Source organism: Lepisma saccharinum, chromosome 18 (assembly GCF_977018435.1).
Source record: "Lepisma saccharinum chromosome 18, izLepSacc3.1, whole genome shotgun sequence".
In the NCBI taxonomy this organism is placed as follows: Eukaryota; Metazoa; Arthropoda; class Insecta; order Zygentoma; family Lepismatidae; genus Lepisma; species Lepisma saccharinum.
Genome location: NC_139246.1, coordinates 15,501,388 through 15,523,331, shown reverse-complemented (window position 1 = coordinate 15,523,331; position 21,944 = coordinate 15,501,388). Strand labels below are relative to the sequence as shown.

General features: G+C 38.4%; 1 protein-coding gene across 23 annotated transcripts in view; it reads left to right on the top strand.

Moving 5' to 3' along the window:
- Positions 1 to 261: 261 nt before the first annotated feature.
- LOC146002409 (uncharacterized) overlaps positions 262 to 21,944 on the top strand; it is a 229,609-nt gene continuing 207,926 nt past the window's right edge. For 19 of the 23 annotated variants that reach the window (XM_083140194.1, XM_083140174.1, XM_083140190.1 and 16 more), the window contains exons 1-3: positions 262 to 521; positions 7,939 to 8,010; positions 20,810 to 20,875. In XM_083140194.1, the coding sequence (XP_082996320.1) occupies positions 422 to 521; positions 7,939 to 8,010; positions 20,810 to 20,875 (238 nt within the window). In that variant the 5' untranslated portion in view covers positions 262 to 421. The remainder of the gene's footprint in view (positions 522 to 7,938; positions 8,011 to 20,809; positions 20,876 to 21,944) is intronic. The other 4 variants (XM_083140189.1, XM_083140183.1, XM_083140176.1 and 1 more) reach the window with 2 other exon arrangements.

The window sequence follows — 21,944 nt, the reverse complement described above, 5'->3', positions numbered from 1 at the left end:
GATCAAGAAGTTTTATCAACTGAATAAAGTAAGAATGCCTCACTTTGAAGCCAAGAACTGCAATGCTATAAAAGTATATACTGCTTTCATGTACTCTTATTTAAAAACAGTAGCATAATATGAATAGTGTTTGGACATAGCGTGATTTGCTTACTTGTTACGTATGAGAAAACACAAAAGACCCATTCAAACACAACCGATTGTAATAACGTCGTGTGGATTGAAAACTAGCCGAGATTGTTTTCGTTCAGAACAAAGAAACCAGGTGACCTTAAGAAGAAATCTACATCTTAGCCTGGTACTGCCTACCTTGCAACACCAAATTGGTTCTGTGTATTAGGGAAATACATAGGACTGCTGAAAAACTATATCTAATGACTTGGAAATGGAGAAGCTGAGTTTGTAAGGAAAATTGGATGAGATGTTGCTTTCTGTCGCTTTACCAATTTTGCTAACACTTTGTTGTGCTGGAGCGAAGCGTGATGACGATTACACAACCCTCGACGTCAAGAATGGCAAAGGTAAATAAACCTACCAACACAGCAAATAGATTAGAAATAAGGATTTAGCATTTTATTTTTATGATGTAAGGAAAATCTTTGAACTTTTGACACGGATGAACGAAGCCAAAGAGTTCTTTTCTTTCCAGAGGGATTTTACCGAGGCGCAGGTGAGTCAATAAGGATTATCGTACGTTCTGAAATTTTCCAGATCATTCGGTTTTGATGTGTTAGAGAACGTGTTATTTACGAAAAGACGTGGGAAAGGATTAAAATCATCAAATTCAAAACTTAAATAAACTATTATTGATTTCTATTTTGTTACTACCATTCAAATGGAATTAAATACACGTATTGTTGTATGCACAAATATTGCTCGGCAAATTCTCCATGGATAATTTCATTGATTTTTCTCTTCAATCCTATGCGTTTTTAAGGAATGCATCATTACGATGAGGCTGTCAGCAGCCTGGTCCAGGCGCCAGAACTTCGTTGGCCTGTAAGACTGGAGTTACAGGAGTATACTGCGTGGAAGTGAGCTTGGCTTTTGGGCGCCTTCTCAGGTCACCCCTTACGCGACCATGGTGTAGTGGTAACGTCGTCTCCTTTTAATCAAGTTGTCCATGGTTCGATGCCTGGTGGAGGCACATAGTGGTTCCGATACCAATTTAAACTGTAGCTCCAGTCTCGATTAGCCTAGCTGTGCATGAAGTGAATTTAAAACGGAAACTCATGCATTCGTTATTGAATTTCTTGTGGCTGTCGACAGGGTGTCTGAAATGAAGACGGGGTGATTGACGTAAGTCGGGGGCCCTAACAGTGGCGACTCTAAAGGGGGCAGAGTGAGACACGTGCCTAGAATAGCAGGTACCCTCCAATCAGCACGTCTTGTTAAGATTGTGAGGAACATAAGGTCCAACTTGCTTCAACTTTGTCCGGAAATACACCCTTAGCGCGGATTTAACCGATTGATTGACTTTGCTATAATTTACTTCGCCTTCTGTGCCACTTTTGGCTAATAATGGGGATGAGTGATGATATGATGAAATTAATGAATGGACACTCGCAAACATCCATGCCCAGGCTGGAATCCGAACCCGGGACCGCAGGAGTCGTAGCGACAGAGCGAAATTTAACTGTTTATAAAATTATCATATCTACCTTCTGTAGTGCATGTTCTCCCAGTTTAACTTACATTAACAAGTTTAAAACAAGAAAACAAAGTATGTTTCGCCTTGTAAAATAAATTCGGAATTTATTATGGTTTAACAGATACCAATGCCGTTGTACAGTCACGGACACTTCTGGGTTGTAAAAATCCCATTGAGAGCTAACGGTATCGTTACAACCCAGGAGTGTCCGTGACTGTACATATCGGATATATGTACACACACAAATATAGGCCTATATATATATATCATAATTTAGTGCAATATTCTGACATTTTGTTATAATTTTTATGAATACATGAAAGTTTTTCAAAAGTAAATGTCTAAATATGCAGCTTCTATTTCATTGGTAATTTATATCGGATCGGTAGAATATCGTTAATCGATATCGATAAATATTATATCGGAACTTTATCGGTATAGGCCAAAATTTAATATCGGTCAATTCCTATTGTAAATATTTTAAAGAAGAACACTGGTTGTTTGATTTGGTACCTATTTTCGTAACGCGTTACTATCCAACTCTATGCTTCATTTCGTCCATTTTTCGTTCATCCTCATTGTCATTCACCTAAGTTGGAATTGATTGACTGCTTATTAAAACGATCATGGGTGCCTGAGCACTGAGGCTATTTCCACCTGTACTCTATACAGGGACTGAAGCTCCTAACAAAAACAAAAATTCCAAATTCGATTCAGTGAATTAAAGTAACCATGTCTTCACTATAGTGAAACGTATGGAGATGAACATGAATAACCAGAGCCTTATTATTATTATTATTATTATTATTATTATTATTATTCGACCAACTATTATTATTATTTATTGGAATGTCTATGTAGACCTACGGTGCGCATAGTACGCAAGGTTCTGTTAATGACGTCAAGTTGTGTATAGGTAATGTCTGATGACTAAACCGAACCCCACCATTGGCTGATATGCCAAGTTGCGCGGGCGAGGTATTCGGCATGGTAGAACCTGGCGGCCTTGTGTTACATATTAGAAAATTACAAACCTTAATTTGTCTTTATTTTTTATCTAGTATTTTCCTTCGTGTATGGTGCCACAAGTTGACTGCATTTTAACATAGAACAATTGTTGATCTACATATATTTTCAAGTCTGAGTTAGTGTTTGTATACTTCTTGAAGAAGAACCTTTGAGATGGACGTGCAGTCACACATGAGCCGCTGCGAAGGTCATCCACCCATCTGCCTTGCGAACTGAGGCCATTGTCGAATTTCTTCCCACCATCCCTAAACTTGATGTGTGATAAGCAGTGGCGTACGCAAGGGGGGGGTTACCGGGTTTAACCCCCCCCCCTTGAGCTCTTGAAATATTATGGAAAATGCTGTAGAAAAAATTAAAAATGGCTAATTTATCACAGTCAAAGATCTGCGACAGTAATAATAATAATAATAATAATAATAATAATAATAATAATAATTTGGATTATTATTCCCATGCAGCATGAAGAAAAACACAACATTCCAAACACAATCTAAGCGGCCGCAAAGTTCAATTTTGCAATTTTCTTTTGCAAAAAGTCGCACAGTGACTCTTGCGAGAATTGTGAAAATTCCTTGCTTCGTCCTTATTGCAAACGTTCTTCCCGGTACTGATTTCACATCCTCTTGTGAACTCTCAAGTGATGCTGAGTCTACATCCACATCATTAAATAATGTCGAAGAAGTCTTTTGTGAATCACCTAGAAGGGATAAATGTGTTGGAATGTCTATAAACTTACTTTACAACGAAAACATAGACTCAGTGGAATTTAGCAACATGTATTCTCGCGCTTCATCATCACCCTGGGCGAGTTCCATAGGTAAAGGTACTGTAAATTCCCCCGTGTATATAGCACCGTGCCATGAAGTCACACATAGTGGTGTGGTGGGCCCCAAAGATTCTTGATCTCGAACTATTTTGCAGGTGATGTGATCAGCACCATGCTCCGGCAGCCTTCATCCCCCAAGGTTGCTCTCAGATACCCATAGGCTGGGTGCGGAGACAAGGCTGGATAAATTCCAACCAATTCCGGGAATCGAACCCGGATATCCCACGAAGTTGTCAGACTAGACCAGCGCGGCTCCTTGAATGAGTTTCATATTTCGATTATTTCAATACATTTAATATATTTGCTTGTTTTTATGGATTTTCTTCACACTTAAAATGTCTCACTTATCATATACAAATAACCGTTGACTAGACAATTATTTTGAAACAAAAGAATTGTAATTTTGTTCTATTTCTTTCATAAATAGCAGCTGCATTAGTAGTAATTAAACTAATTAATTAATTATAAGAATTATTAATTAATTTATTATTATTATTAATTAATTAAAGTATAATAAAACAATGGTAATGTGAATTTGTAGAAAGTTTTCGAGATAACACCCCCCTTGATGAAATCCTGCGTACGCTACTGGTGATAAGCATGCATAGATAGGGTGACCAGACGTCCTCTTTTATCCGGACATGTCCTCCTTTTAAAGTGTCTGTACGGCGTCCGGGCGGATTTTTTAGAAATCAGTAAATGTCCTCCTTTTTTTGGAAAGAGTATAGCATCGACCATAGCAAATGTGCTGCATAGAGAATACTTCCACACATAACGATCAGCATATGACTTGGGGCGCGTTAAGTATTCGACCAATGCTCACCTAGCATCTGGGAACTGAACACGATCCTTTCCCGACTGAGCCATTAGTAGGGGGCGGATTTATAGGCACTACAAACCTCTGAGATAGGCAGTCAAATAGGCACCAAAAGGATGAGAATGGGCACTTAAAAACGTACTATAAACTAAGAAAAGGCACCCTAAAATTAAAAAAAAAAGACATTCAAATATCCACTGAATGTGAACTTATTTCAATGTTGTTCTTACAACGCACAGTTATTCTGTATTAGCACTTCAGTTTATACATAAAAGTGCCCTAACGGTTAACAAACTATTCATACTCTTTTGATGGAAATTCACATTTGCGGGGAATCGTCAATTAAAGTAATTCTCATAAAAAGAACTTGTACTAACGACTGCGCGAATTTGAACAAATGATGAAAAACAATTTTCACCATTGTAACAAAAACTAAATAATAATTAAAACAGTATTCCAATTGAGACCCTCAAATCTGGCGAATACCAGATTTCAGTCAGTACAACATCAACAAAGCCTTACATCTTTCAATGTAGAGAAAGCCAAAGGCACGTAAAGAAAGATGAAGTTCCGCACCCTAATCTTTACTATTATTCTAACTCGTTGCTTCGCTTCGATTGATTGATTTGGTTTATTTTATTTCGCTTTTCTGACACTTTTGGCTAATCGTGAAGATGGGTATGAGCGATGATATGATGATTTTGATGAAGGGATACTCAGAAAGAACACCCATACCCAGGCCGGGATTCGAAGCCGAGATCGCTGGCGTTGTGGTGCGGTGTGCTAACCACTCCACCACGGAGGTCGGCCAGCTCCTTTTCGAGTTATACATTCGCGATACAGAAATGCGTAGTGAGAATTTTGATTGTTAAGTAATATTTACTTTCATGAAATAACGAAGCAGAAGTGTAAATTCAACAATTATCTTGCAAGAAAATATCCAGCTTTTAAAGGATGGAAGAAACGAATATGAGGTTAAGTGTAAGGTGGCTGTCACTTTTCCCTGCTGTTGAAAGAGTGTTGGAATGTTCGTGGAATTAAATTATACCAGGTGGTTGTTATAATTAAAGTGACGGTGTTCAGAGTGGTACAGCACGGGCTGTAATGAGAGTAGCAGTCTGAAACTTCGTAGATATGCTAATGAAGCAATGCGCTCGCGAATTATGCAAAAAAAAAATAGTTCCAATTCTCGCCACCAGGGTAAAAAATGGCGCTGTAAGCAGTCAAAACTTGGAATTTTCCGTAACTCCGTAATGTTCATGTAATTCGAATAGTGAAATTGTAGCGATATTTTATTACAAAGTGTATTGTTTTCTGCGATTTATAGTCTTTTTCCTGTAACTATACCAAGTTTTGACTGCTTACAGCGCCATTTTTACCCTGGTGGCGAGAATTGGAACTTTTTTTTTTTTTTTGCATAATTGCGAGCGCATTGCTTCATTAGCATAGCTACGAAGTTTCAGACTGCTACTCTCATTACAGCCCGTGCTGTACCACTCTGAACACCGTCACTTTAGTTATAACCACCTGGTATTTCTCTACCCAATCTAAGTTACGTAAAATTTTAATTTGGTTTTGGAAATAACTTAAAGCGAACCTTACTTGTTACATTTGTATTCACTTGTGGAGATATTTCATTCTAATATCCAACAATTAGATTGTAGATATTCTTTGTCGTTTGTTAAATAACAGATTAGAATATTGCTTTGTTTGCTTAAAGGTATTTATTTATTTATTTATTAATGCCTTGTTTTAAATGGAGGAGTTAAGGCCGTACAAAGCCTCTTCTTCCACTCAATCATACATTTAAAATTATACATTATTATATTATACACAAAGTACACTAAGTCATTTCACATAGGTCCACACACACACACATTATACTCATACACACAAGTCTTAAAGCCCTGAATATAACACACAAAATACAAAATATATAATACACAAAAAACTAAATATGGAATGAAAGAATGCAAAATTTAAAATTGTATTTAAGTAACTGCAAGGTATTTTAAGAATTCGTTCACTTGCACATGCTTTTTAGTCTGCTTGACAGGGGAAGATCTACCGACTACTCTGAAGAGAGTGGCGAACACGTCTGCTAAAGGAACCGACGGAGCTTACTGCTCTAGTGCTTTCTGGTAACTGATTCCATAGTCTTACAGCCGATACGGAGAAAGAGTTGGAGAAGAAGTTTGATCTGTGGGCGGGGATAGAGAGAGATGAGGAGCTGCGTGATCTGGTGTCGCGATCGTGAAATTCGTGAAGAAATTGGAAGCGAGAGAGGAGATAGGAAGGTGACTTGAGGTTGAGAACTTTGTAAAGTAAAATCAGAGTGTGCAGCGTTCGTCTTTCTTGCATACGTAGCCACCCCAATTTGAGAAAATAAGGTGTTAGGTGGTCGCAATATTTTAAATTAAAAATGTATCGTACGCAGGCATTTTGAACACTCTGCAGACGTCTAGCTGACTCACCTGTTAAGCCGGAATACGCTACGTCACAATAATCTAAATGGCATAAAACAAGGGACTGACATAGTTTGGCTTTGATAGAGGTGGGGAGGAACTTGCCCATGCGTCTTATAGAATACAGAGATGCGAAAGCTTATCTACACGCCGAACTTGTGTGATGTGACCATGATAAATTTCCGTCTAATACAATTCCCAGATCTTTAACAGTTTGGTTAAATGGAATGTGAGTCGAATCTACAAGAATGGAAGGCAGAATGTTAAGATCTACGTAACGTTTCAGTTTATCGGAAGCAATCAAAATTGCTTGTGTTTTATTAGGGTTATTATACATGCCATTGTCTAGCGACCAGTTAACAATCCTCTCTATATCTTCATTAACCTTGGAAATGCCATCGCTTAACATTACTGGGGGTGCAGAATAGTACAACTGGAGGTCATCGGCATACAGGTGATAACGGCAGTATTTCAAGATATTTGGCAGGTCATTAATGTATAACGAAAATAATAAAGGGCCGAGTACGCTTCCTTGCGGAACGCCACAAGTGATCTCAGATAGCGCCGAGGGTAAGGGGAAGTTATTGAAAGAGACCACCTGAAAAGTATCTGTGAGCAAGATGTTGGTAAGATTTATTTTATATTGATTAAATTATGAGTAATGCCATTTTTTGCGGTGTCCTCTTTTTCATGACTTTGTCCTCCTTTTTCGCCATGCTCTGTCCTCTTTTTTGAAGGTATGTGTGTGGTTACCCTATGCATAGAGATATTGAATTTTATTTTGTCGTAGAATTTCTATTCGCTCTAGGCTTCCACAGGGTAAGAAACCACTGTTCTTCACTGGTAAAAATGTGTGAAGGAGGCGCCATCTTTAAAATAACAAAAATGGCGTCTTCAAGTTCACTTGATCAGTGTTCCAGCCTTGAGGTTGTTCTGTTGGTACCTTGTTTAAATATGTTTATCATACAACTTTTGTTGGACTTTTAATGTTTTAATTTGACTCTCTCCCGTAGCTGGTAATAACGGTGTGATATTTCTTAATGCGTACATTGCCTGTTTGCCAATAGTTAAAGCTATCAACTACAAGAAATGTAGCTGGGCTACCGCGCAATTTGACCTACTTTAAAAATCTTATTTCTTTCATTCACAGATTCTGATGAAGATGATAGTGATGACGGCAGCGACGAAGATAATCCCGAGCAAGACGTAGCCACATCTCAAGGTAACGTTTTAACGATAATATCAATTCTATGTAAGAGGCGTTAAAGAGAATTCCAAATTAAGATTTTTGTATCCTGCAAGATTCAAGTTAAATTATTATTTCAATGAAGAACTATCAGTTTCTTACCAATAACAGTTCACATGTTTTAAAAACTTTCATATTAAAGTGATCTTTAATATTGTAACTTCGTTACCAATGGAAAACACGTTACACTGATTTCATTAGAGAGGTGTGCTGTCACAGAAAATAAAATTTGCATAAAAATGCAACGACCTACACTCAATAATGTAGACAAATTCCAAATATTCTTTGCAATGTACCGAGACTAAAAATGTTCTGCAAATGTCTGACAGTTATGTAAGGGAGAAGAAGTATATATAATAAATTGTAGATTATGTAAGAAAACATGACTTTATTTAGAAATCCACAGTTTAATATTAGAAAAAAAGCGGACAGTGGCATCTATTGGTTGAAAGATTAAACAAGTAACTTCTCGGGTTATGCAAGATGTAAGTCGTTATAAACTATCAATAATTATGACTAAAAATTACGCAATGAAAAGTCTTTAAAATGAACATAACAATGGTTATATATATTATAGAAAGAGAAAGGAGCTTGGTCTGAACTTTTTCTTGAGTGGGTTTCAAGTTTTTAAATCCACCAACGGATTTTTGTAAACTTCTTCTCCACCCTATATTTTTATTACTATTATGTCTACACACACACACATCTATATATGTATATATGCATCTATATCCAATGTGTACAAAGCCCCAATCTACTGATTCACGCACTGATATAATTCTGGCCATGAAGGAACCCTTGTTTATTGGCGTTTCTTTTCTTAACAATGAAAACTACTATTGCTGATCAACGTGATCTGACTCAACACTGGAAACACTGTTATGGAAGCAACTATATGAGAACGTGGTGTGCCTTGTAGCTATACTTCTACGTTCTTTTCCTGTACTCGCGCAGGAAATTCTCGATTTAGTAGAACAGAGCGCAAAGCAAAGCCTTGATGGATGCGAAGTATGATTACAACCACACCACGACTCATGATACAAGCAATGGATGCAGGACACAAACGACCATCATATGATCACGCTACACGTCATGGAGGAAGATTCGACTGACAGTTACCGAGAGATCAAGATGATCGTTGTGCAATCTTTTGCGTCAAATGACAGTCAGCATGGATGACAATTCGGCCGACAGCCACTTGGAGAGTACCTCCACCAAGGTGGCCGTCTTGAGTCCGAGTGACAGCCAATGAACGACCAGCCTGGAGAAGTCCAAAATTATTGGGTCCGTTCCGAAAGTCACGCGAGTTTAACGCGTTAAACGAGTTATGGTAACTAGCCGTCCCATAAGTGCTTCCGTGAAATTTCATTATGCTGTCCCAAAAGTCGCATTCCGTGCGTTTCGTCCAAGAACGAGATTCACCAAACGCACGGGCCAGGAGGCTGGTTTGTTCGGCGAGAATCGTCTGCTGCCTGCAGACGACGCGCGCGCTGATGGATTCAAAGTGCGCTAGTTCGGAATATGTATTATAATTTTAACAGATAGCGATATGAAGCAACATGCACAAGATGAGTATGCCTTAACTGTTCTTAGAATATGATTAAAATCAGTAACAGTGTCCACAGTAGAGTTTATTTTTGCGATAAGGACATTCCTTCCGCTGGACACCATGTGGAAAATGCTACCTTCATTTGGTGAAAAGGTACATAAACCTTAATCTTAAAACTCAGCTAGTTTATCTACAGGGTAGGGTTCTTTGTAGACAACGAAACCAGACAGGATACCTTCCAATGGAGACGTTTAAACGAATATATTATTTAAACACAGGATACATGGAGTAAGAATATTTACATGATAAGCTACTTTCTTCTATAACTTTCTCGTTTACAGTCAATTTTCATCTCAATATGCTTTTTATTATTTATTTTCTCTATTTGAATATTCTTCTATCTGGACTTCCTTCGTAATGGACAGATCTGGATCTGGACTTCCTTCTTAATGGACTGTCTGGATCGGGTCTTCCTTCTCAATGGACGGTCTGGATCTGGACTTCCTTCTCAATATGGAGGATCTGGACTTCCTTCTTGTCTTTTTTGTGAACTTCCCTCTGGATTTCAATTTGTTTATGTTTTGACTATTTAACGAATTCCTTTATCCTTTTCCAACTTTTTCCTTTAAGCTTTGGGAATAATACTAATATCCTCCCTTGCAGCTGCGATTGGAACGCGCCAACACTAACTGAGTACAACAGAGTGTATACTTGGTGCAAACGATTGACACGCGCATCCAAGTAGGTGCTAAGGTTAAAACGCGCAACCAAAAAGTGCTGTGGGGCGTCGATTGGAACGCGCTCGCCACTGATGTAAACAAAATTTCCGCTATGGGAATGACAAATCAATCAGACAGATGCAATATCTGTTCAAAGACACAAAATTGTATCAGTGCTTTGACTTCCTTAATTTTCATATTAACTTACATATGATCACTGATTTTATTTATAAAATGTATATATTAATTTATTTATTTCATATTTATTCTTTGTCTTCTTATAATATATTCTATTGTTTTTCATCTTTCCAATTTGCTTTGTTCTTATTTATAAAGTTATTCACATATATTATGCCAATTCTTAACCTTGCACGCCTGGTGCTGCCATCTCTATTCCTCTTTGGCAAACTATTTACATTACTTGGTCCTATTAGGTACGTAACACAATATTCCCCCCGTTGCCCATAAAAAAATTGTCGTAATATATATATATATATATATATATATATATATATATATATATATATATATATATATATATATATATATATGCAGATACATTTTTTTTTTCAAATTATATTTGTATAAGTCTATTATTTCTTCTTGACGCTTTCTTTCTTCTCTTCTGTACAATTATACAGGGTGCGGCACTTAAAACCAGCCCGTCCCTTCATAAGATATCATTAGATGAACAATTTGAATGATTAAGTGAAATTAAAACAAAATGAACAGAATGAAATTTAATGTTGTGTGTTAAGATTTTTCACCTTCACAATAGATGCTGAAAGTGTCCTCCACCCACTTCAACACACGTCCGAGCACGTTTCAGGAGATTCATGTACACCTTTGTTAATTCTTGAGTGGTGATGCTGTTCATGATATTCTGGATGGAGGTCTTGAGTTCTTCAATTGTGTATGGATTTGTTTCGAATACTTTCCCCTTTAACATTCCCCACAAGTAAAAGTCACAAGTTGATAAGTCGGGTGACCGAGGAGGCCACAGGCCTTTGCTAATTGTCCTCTCTGGAGTAAACATTTCATGCACACGGGATAGTGAAGCATTTGATGTGTGGCTTGTTGATCCGTCCTGCTGAAAGTAACAGAACTGACGCTCCTCTTCTGTCAATTGTTCATAAAACTCTTCCAGAATTCCCAAATACACGTTACTGTCTACTGTGGTTTCAAAAAATATGGGCCCCATGTGCGGAAATGGCACACCAAACACCAATCTTTTCGTCATGCAATGGCTGCTCGTGGATTACGTGTGAATTCTGTGACTACCAATAGCGATTGTTTTGGGAATTTACGTATCCCGACAGGTGAAACCACGCCTCGTCACTCACGATGAGCATCAATGGATCCAAAACACCACTGGCAACATTCGTCAATAGCCATGAACAAAAATCCACCCTCTTCCCCGGGTCAAGCTCCCTCAGTTGTTGCACTACACTTATCCGGTAAGGTTTTAACTTCAGCGCCCTTAACACACGTCTACAACTTCGCTCACTAGCTGGAACCTGTTGACTTAATTTCCTCGTTGATTTACGAGGACTTCTCGCCATTACGTTCTGCACCTGCCTCCGTAATTCAGGTGTGCAGACAGATGGTTGTCTGTCCCTGGGAGCATTTGCAACAGATCCTGTACGCCTCCATTTCCCAATCAAATCCTGTATTGTGCGTTTTGCTGGGACAGGACGTCCTGGAAATTTCTCCTGAAACAACTTCTTTGTTTGCACAAAGAATCCGTTGCGCACAAAAGCTTCAACAATTGCAACACGCTCAGGAATCAAATACGGCATTATCACGGCTTCACCCAACAAGGCCTGATTCTCAACTGCTTTCACTCGACCACGGGTTCACAAACCACCTGTTGGTGAGAAACAGAATTAGTAACTCATGCAACGCCATCTTCTGTTGACATGTTCATTTAGATGTTTTACATGTTCATTAGCAAAGCAATTACATCGGGATTACAGCGGGCTGGTTTTACGTGCCGCACCCTGTATCTTCTAATGTTGTCTAAATTCTCTCTCCTTTCTACATATGTTTTTATGTGCTTTAAAAGAACTGTATTTCTAAAAGTACTTATCACTTCATATGGGCCTTCATATATGAAAAATAGCTTTTTGATAGCTTTCTCCGAAGCTTTGCTCACCGGATGTGTTTTGTCTAGTTCTCTCAGATCTAAGACTGATCTAACTCCTCTAATGGGTTTTTCAACTACATGCATCGGGCTTACATGTATGCTATTTGAATCTTCTATAATTTCCCATCTTAACCATTTCTGAAGTTCTTCTTCTACAGCTTTTCTTTTCGCAAAAGGTATCGGATACTGTTTAGATACTATAAGTCTTTCTGTATCTACTTCTATTTCGTAGGAATACCCTCTGGTGAGTCCTGGCTTTTGGCTAAACAAATTCCTATGCTCTAACAAAACTTCTTGTAATTCCTTCCTCTCTTCTTTGGAGATATTTTGGCACTCATCAACCTTATTCTTTATCTCTTCAACAGATGCAGTGTATTCATCATTTTCTATATTCATTTCACTTTCAATTTCTTCACATATATCATTTGGTACTGCCTTCATCTGTCCGTACATTAAATTGAGGTTGCCAATGCATTCTTTTCTCTCCATTTCGTTGTTTACAGTTTCCATAGGAACATCTAGTCTTTCTTCTTCCAATGACTCTAGATTCAATCTTCTATCTTTGATATAAATATGACCATCATATTTTTCCAAAAATGGTATTCCTAATATCATATCACTTCTTAGACCTTTTACTACGAGAAATCTGACAGGAAAATTTAACCCTTGAAGGTTCATCATTACGCCGACGGTTCCCTGTATTTTATATTCTTCTTTCCCTGCTGCCATGACCAATCTTATTTTATCCCTTTCATGCATCTAGACGAGCTTGTGGATATTTTCCTTTTATCCGTTTCCAACAATCATAACTCATTACTTCTACCACACTACCACAATCTATTATGCATTTTACTTCTAATTCTATAATTTTGCCTTTACATAAAAAGTTCTCCCTGGCTTCAGGTCATTGAAATTCGGCTCTTCTATTAAATATAACTCAAGACTTTCTCTTTCACTATGTACATTTCTATTTACAATTTCTCCCTGCCTTACATTTCTCTCTGTTTTTGCTCTCACACCTGGGAGATGCTGCAAGAGTCTTACATGTTTGACCCTCCATTCTCTTCTGCATTCCTTGAATCTTCATCTGCTGTAATTCCCTCTTGGAATCTTCTTGCGTCATTACAATAATTTCTGGCTAATTCAATGGCTTCGTCTCTTTCTACATCCGGAAGTGCATTTCTTCTTTCCATTTCTTCATTGGGCACATTTACTCGGTATTCTCTTTCGTTCTGTTCATATATGTTCCTCCATCGCTGATTTCCTCCTCTTCCGTATCTTCGGAAATTATTTCGGCCTCTCAAGTTTCTCCAATTTCCTCGATATCTACATCGTTTCTCTCTCTTTCTTCCACATAGTCTATGTTTCTTTCATATCTTCCATTGTTTCTTCCTACGTCTCTTCTTTCTGCACTTGGTCTCTGGTTTCTAACTTCTATTCTTCTTACATCAAATTCCTGTCTCCGGAACTTTGGTTTTGAGCGCCCTTCTTCTTCTGAATGTTGCCTCTTTCCATAGAATCTTCCTTCCTTATCGTTCCAGGAATTCTGAGTTTTTGTTAGCACATCTTCGGTTCTTAGATATTCAATCAAATCATCAACTGCTTTTATCTTAACCGCTGCTATAGCTCTCTGTATTCTTAATGGCAATGTTTGGACAACTTGTTTAACCAGCTCCTCTTCACTGCATCCTTCCTTTAGGTTTTTGAAGCTTCTAAGAGTCTCCCATGTATGTTCTTCCAGGCTGTCGACTTTTCACCAATCTACATATCTTCTTTTTAATGCTTCTAGCTGCCTTTCCTTTATGTCTTCACTGCAGTAGTAATTCAGGAATTTTCGGCTGAACTCCTTAAAATTTCTAAATTTGTGCTCATTTATTTGATACCATCCTGCTGCCGACTGTTCAAAATATGGTAGACCAGGGCATTACGGATCAATTTTTCTTTACAACAGTTTTTATTGGCCAAGGAGTTATGCTAGCAACACAAAACTCTACCAAAAAATTAATTATAGTTTCTACTACATGTGCATAGCATTGAAAGAACCAGAAGTTGAAAATACAATTCAGAAAAAAATATTTTGTGAGACACTGCAATTGATCCGTATTGCCCTGATAGCAGGGGTAAAGCGGATCACTAACGGGGCAATATGGATCAGTTTAATTTTATGTATATAGCATAAGATTAAAAACATAAAAACAAGTACCGTATACTGTATTACAGTTTTGGGATCTGACATATACCGCACACAAATTGTTTTCTTCCGACAGCATTTACGCAACGCTCATGATACCATTTACGACAGGACTGACATTGAATCCAATCTCCCATGTGTACACATCTTGGATCATCATATGAAATGTTACAAAAACTACAAGAATTGCTAGCAATCATGTCTACATTCGACATGACATTTGTTCGTACGCCCTGACTAGTCCTTTTTCTTTATTAAAGGGATGCGGTATGTTCTCTTTCTCTGCAAACTTGAAAACGGATCTTCGCACAGCTTTGGGTGTTGGCCCGAATCCTCTTCGAGCTAAATCACACAATCTCGAAGAAAGAGCCTGCTCAAACTCATCACTAAACAATTGCTTTACACCAGGACGACCAACGTCATCTGATCCAGCAGATGTTCTTCGTTGCAATGAAGTATATGGCACACCACAAAGTTCCGCAGCTTGCCGAATAGTCTTTTCTCCGGATGTCACCAAACGCACAGCTTCACATATTCCTACTACAGACCACGAATTTCTGGTGGACTTCTTTTGATAATCGCGAACTATCTGGAAATTGAAAGCGTCGTGTTAGAAGAGATACTGTTAAGTAAAAGTACGTAAAACGTACTGAAAGTGGGAGATCCGTTTTGCCCCGTTTTGGCCAATCCGTAATGCCCTGATTTGCATATTCTCGACATATGTCCATTTAAATAATAACAAATAAGGTTAGTCATATCAAATACTGGCACATCGCAAAAACAAACTCTACCTTATCACATGTTAAATTGTAGAGCACTTAAACCCCTACATTCTACAATGCAACCTTACCAAACGTCGAACAAAACTTACAATGGGTACTTTTCCTGCACCGTCTCCACCAACTTGCTTACAACAATCACTTGTTACAGACGCGCGCCAACTGCCACAGCGAACAAAGACAGGCAGCTAGTAAGCGGACAGATGGCAGCATGATCCGCTATATTTTTCAAGTTCGTGCCTGCAACAGTTTTCTTTGCAGGTCACGTGAACCTTACATTGATCCAAAATGCCCTGTGATCCGTAATGCCCTGGTCTACCCTATGTCTCTATGACGTTCAAAATCATTCCTTCGGGGATCCTCATAAGTCTGACATTTGTTGTTAGTTCCCTTAAAAACTTTCTGGGACATTTATCAGATATATTCCCGTTGAATTTTGGAAGATGCTGCAATTCTTGTGGCCTAGGTATCCTGGTCCTATAGTTCTCGTCTCTCGGGAATTCATTTTCCAATATGTCTAAGAGCCTTTCATTATTACTTCCATCTTCGCTATTCTTCCATTTCCTTTTCTTGTGACCTCCCGCTATTCTATATCTCTTATGCTTCTCTTCTTCCTCCGTCGTCGATTCATCGCTTGAACTCTCTTCTCTCAGCTCTTGTTCTTTCTTAACGTTCGTTTCTTCACTTTCTCGAAACCTAGAATTTATGTTTGATTTGGTGTTTTAAGTCCACTTTATGCACAGTAAGGCTAATCGGGACTGGACCTACAGTTTAAAGTGGGATCCGAACCACTTGTGCCTCCACCGGGTATCGAACCCGGGATCCCTTGATTGTAAGGCGACGACGCTACCACTGCGCCATCGAGGAGGCTCTACCTAGAATTTATGTTTCCTTCTTTGATGAATAGCTTTCCTAACTTTCTTTCCACTTCTTCTACTTTCTTCTCTGTCTTCTCTATCTTTGACACTGCCCCATTTAATTTTCTGTCTAATTCCTTTCCTTTCTTATCTGATGCATTAATTTTATTTTGATTTTCCGCAATGTCCTTCTCCATACTGCTAGTTTTTTTCTTGAGCTCCTTGCAGTTCCCGCGTGCTTATTTCTCTCAGTTTTAGAACTTCCTTTTCCATTCTATTGCTTGTTTTCCAGCTTCTATCTTCCATTAGGACCTTTGCTTCCTCTATATTGCTTTCATTTTCATCTACTCTAGAAGATACTGCTTCTATTTGTGATTTATTTTCAACAATTTTTCTTTCCATACTGTTGGTTCTGTGTATATATTGGGTTGGTGCGAATGAAATGTCCGCTTTGACGTCTGGCGGGAAACTCACCTCAACAACACAGCACAGGGATTGACTGAGGTAACGGGTCTAACGTCATAAACTCTGTATACGTCCAGCAAACAGGCTGGATCACCCAGACAGTCAGGAGGCAGTGTGTTGCTGAACAGGGTCATCTGAAAGTGCACCAAGGAGAACACATAAGTGCGAGTGATTTTTCTTTACGAATTCAAAATGGGACATTCTGCTCAGCAAGCCGCCAAAAACACTAACAGTGCATTTGGGCCGGAATGGTAAATGAACGTACCATTCGCCGCTTGTTTGTTAAATTTCGTTCCGGTGACACAGCATTGAAAAATGAACCTAGTGGCCATCGACCAACATCATGTTCGGATGAGCTCCTCAGGAACCCCGTGGAAGCGGGCCCTCGGAAAAGTGTTCGTACCATTGCAGACGAGTTAGGCATACACCATACCACTGTCGTTCGGTGGCTCCGTGCGATCGGTAAAGTGAAAAAGTTGGACTCATGGGTACCACATGATTTGACACCGGTCAACAAGACTCGCCGTCTCGAGGTGTGCTGTTCTCTGAGTGTAAGGAATAACCGGGATGGTTTCCTGCATCGGATTGTCACTTCAGATGAAAAATGGATCTGCTATGACAATCATAAACGATCAGGACAATGGTTGAATCGTGATCAACGTCCAGGGCGGTTTCCGAAACCACCTCTCCACCCACGGAAGGTGTTGTTGCTGGTATGGTGGTCTATGGTGGGTGTGATCCATCATGTCTTTCTCAGGCGAGGTGAAACCATCAATGCAAATTATTACAGTCCTGAACTCCATGAAATGCACCTCAAACCTCTCCACAAGCATCCAGCAATGGTCCACAGACATGGTGTCCTCGTGTTGCGCGACAATGCTCGCCCACTTGTCGCGCAAAGGACGGTGCAGGCTCTCCATGAGTTGCAATATGAAACCCTTCCTCACCCAGCATATTCTCCCGACCTCGCTTCCATTGACTACCATCACTTCCGGCATCTCGATCACTTCCTGACAGGGAAGATCTTCGCTGATGATCGGGCGGTGCAACATGCCGTTGAGGAGATCTTTATGTCGCACACTCCAGACTTCTTTCGCCATGGAATCCAATTGTTGGCTGAGCGATGACAAAAGTGTGTGGCTGCAGACGGCGACTATTTTGATTAACCAGGTATTGTAGTTTTGATTTTTCTGGCCTTTGGGAATGACGCAACTGGGCCGGACATTTCATTCGCACCAACCCAATACTTCTCTCTAAGTTTTGAAACTTCTTCCTCGATCGTCCTATTTATATCCACACTTTTGTTTTCAATTAGCAGTGTTGTTTCTTCTAACGTCTTTTCCAATGATCTTCTATTTTCTTCACATGTCTCGGTTATTTTCTCGTACATTTTCTTGCTTTCATTTCTTACTGCTTCTAATTTTCTACTATTTTCATCGAGCCTTTCTATCACTTCCTTGTTATTTTCTTCTAACTTTTCTTTTACTTCTCTGTTGTTCTCTTCCGCCTTCCTATTACTTTCTTCTAACTTTTCTTCTACTGTTCTATTACTCTCATCAATCTTCTCCTTCAATGCTCTGTTATTTTCATTTATCTGCATTGACAGCTTTTGGAACATTTCCATCAAGTTTATTTCTTCTGTTTTCTTCTGCTTTTCTTTTAGCTTTTCCATCTTGCATTCCTTACATGTATAATCTTCTTCCCTTTTACTTATTGATATGTATTTCTCCTTTCTTATTCCTTCGCACGTCCAATGTTTAATTTCCTTACATGTGACACAGAAAATAATTTCTTCCTTGTTTCCTTCCTCTCCGCAACAAATGAAAGTTTCCCTTTTTTCTCAGTCTTCCTTCATTGTAGCTTCTCCATTCTCATTTCCATCTTTATCCTTTAATGAATATGCGCGGCACCTTCTTATCTGACTTGCGATCTTTGCAGGAGCGTGCTGTCTGGTCGTATACACGGTGCTGAAAGCTTCAAAACAAGAGAAAGTTGTCACTTACAGCGCAACCTTCCAGCAAGAACCTTGTACCGTACCTGCTTGAGTCGACCAAAAATGTTTTTCTCTAGTTCCAGGGATGGTTCAAATATATTTACTTATTATTTTATTTTTATTTCCTTACTACAGAAAGGATGTTTAAGAGGTGATGAACTGATGATGATTCGAATTGGGGCAGTAACAATGTAGTCGAAAGAAGGTGAAGTTGCTAAAAAAAAAGCCATTAAGACCTAAAAAAGGCTAAAAAAGGACCAATAAGCCAAAAAACGCCGAAAAAGGCAAAAAAAAGGACAAATAAAACCCACCTTTTTCTGGCCTACAATGATCCAAAATGAACATATATTATGTTGGGCCTCGTCGTCGGACAGTAGGTAAAAAAGGATATTTCATCAACTTCCGAGCCCTACTTATCACTTACGATCTAAGCTGCTCATCCTTGAATAGGGCGTCAGACCTGCGCCTTCCACTGTTCATCGTCTACCAGCTCCACAAAGCATGTGGAACTTTTTGGAAAAAGAAGTTCCACGTCGTCATGAAGCCAGATCCAAGTTTCACGCCCACAGGAACAAGGAAAGATTCCATTTACTTTGTGAGGACTGGTATTTCGACATGCGGGACATTTCAGTAACATCCGTCTAGTGTATTTCATATATTGCAGTATTGTATATATATGTGCGCATATAATTGTACCGAGTATAAAATACTCAAAATCTTGAAAGAATTCTCCCCAATAAAATATTCTTTACGTAAAAGAGCTTCAGCATTTATTTATACAGTGAGAGAAAAGAAAATGGCATTAGACAACAGTCATAAATTAATATCCTGGAGCTGCTATTGGAAGCAGGAAACAACATTCACTTACTGATAAGTAATGTGGAGAATTCACAAGTAACTTAGAAAAACAACAGTGAAAGGGAAAGTATGCACACCAAAAGTGTGTGAAAGGGGCTTAAAAAAATATTTAGAAAATAGTGTAAAAACACGCAATAGAACAAAGTACGTCTTGAGGCAAAAGTTCATTATGATTCGACAAAACGACAAGTTGGATTGGTACGTAGTGCAATGCAATGAGATCTTCCTCCTTTGAGGCCTCGATCACCCGCCTAGGTACCAAAAATTGAACGATCACCTTTAGAAACAACCCATTAAACTAACAAACCTTCAATGAATCTTGCAGGTGGCAGTTAGAAACAAATCACCCATTCCCTGAGATAGAAAATCGCTAATCCACTACTGCAATACTTAGGATATACATTTATTTCATTACCCATATAGATGACGAAAAGAAGGAGCATCTTATTTCTGACATCCAGAGAGATTAACTGAAATAATTTACTATAATCATACTATTAAAGATGTTACCTGATCGTCCAGCTGCATTTTAACTACACGAGTCCATGCTTAGGCAATCAATCTCCAATACATCTTAAGCTGCGATGCACAAACATATTCACAAGCACTTATACAGTTTTCAACTTAAATTTTGACATAAAACAATCCAGCAACTTGCGTTGGCTTCATTTTCGGAGCGAAATCGTGTGAGGAGGGGAAATAGAACTTTAAATTAAACATTAAATGAAAAATAAATTGAGCAAAAGTTTCTGTTAAATAATGTAGTTAAAATATAATTTAACAATAGATTTATACTACCTACTTCCTACATAGCTAATAAAATTTTATATAAGTTATGGGATTTCAAATTTCGGATACATAATGGAATCGAAGGGACATATTTTCTCAGACTTCTTTCGGAGATGGGCTTAATCCTCAAAACTCTTTCTTGCCAGGCTCAAAATAATGGTATTATTTCAGTATAAACACAGCGATAATTTATGATTTTAACAACGTAGTGCAAAAATTAATTAAAACGAAAAAAAATAAAGTCAAAATTCCAAAATTTGCATTTACCTTGTACATACATACTACATAATAGAGAGTGAGAGAGTATATTGGACAATACAATTAGCGCCTTACCTTTCCTTAACAAACTGTGCTGCAAATCCGGGATAAAAACTGCATAATATCAATTCTGAAAAAAAAAATAATAATTATTATTTTTCTCTTTCATAGCGCACTTAATGGAATTGTTAGAAAAGTTTATAGCTGGCGTGAATCATATTCAGGGCCTTCATGAAGGTAATGTTTACTTCTCATTATATTAAATGCGTTACACAATAATTACAGATGCACTGCTAATATGAAATGTACAAGCATTTACAATAACGGCATTAACACCATATTCTAATGATAAAACGTTATAATGTCCTTGTCTTGAGATTTCATTAAATTTAAATGTAATGTATGTTATACCGATTGAGAACACCCCTCCCCGTTGGCGTTATGGTAACGTCATCACCTTGTAACCAAGGGATTGCGGGTACGATACCTGGTGCAGGCGCATAGTAAATCGCGTTTGGACTAAGCTGTCACTGTTCCCGCTTTTGTCGAACGTTCACCTAGCAGAAACCACGCTGCGTTGTTGCAATCTACTGTCAACCCGCTCTGTTTGGAGAAACCACACGGGAGTGTACAAATGTTCGTAGCAGTAACGAATACAACTATAATTGTGCAAAATGAACTTCTTGAATGACATTAAAAACTTAGGAGTAAAGTAGGAACTGGCAACACTACATGTGGAAGCGCTGCTTCTCTGTTTCCCATTCGCTCGTGGCTGTTTACCAGACGTAATTTTCCTCGTTTCCGATTGGCACATAAAATGTCGAGAGATCATTAGCGCGGGAAAGGCGACAAGTTGGAGCAAACGCGGTTTGGTTCGGATCACACTTTAAACTGTAGGCCCACTCCCAATTAGCCTATCTGTGCAGAAAATGGACTTAAAACAGAGAAACTCAAACCCACAAGTAGGTGAACTATGAGCCTCGACCGAGTATCGAACCCGGAAACCCTTGATTATAACACAACTAATACGTTCAATGTTTCGTACGGTATTATGCTATATAAATTATACTTATTTTAATTAACAAGTACAAAGTTCTAATATTTTTTAAATAGAAATTATGCTAAGTATGCAACAACAACAACAACAACAACAACAACAACAAAAATCATAATTATCGTGTATATCTTAAGCTGTTATGCCTCAATAAATGAGAAATTAGGTTAATTATTAAATAAAAACAAAAAGTAATAATTATTGTGTATATCTTAAACTGTTATGCCTCAAATAACTTCATTTAATTCTAAG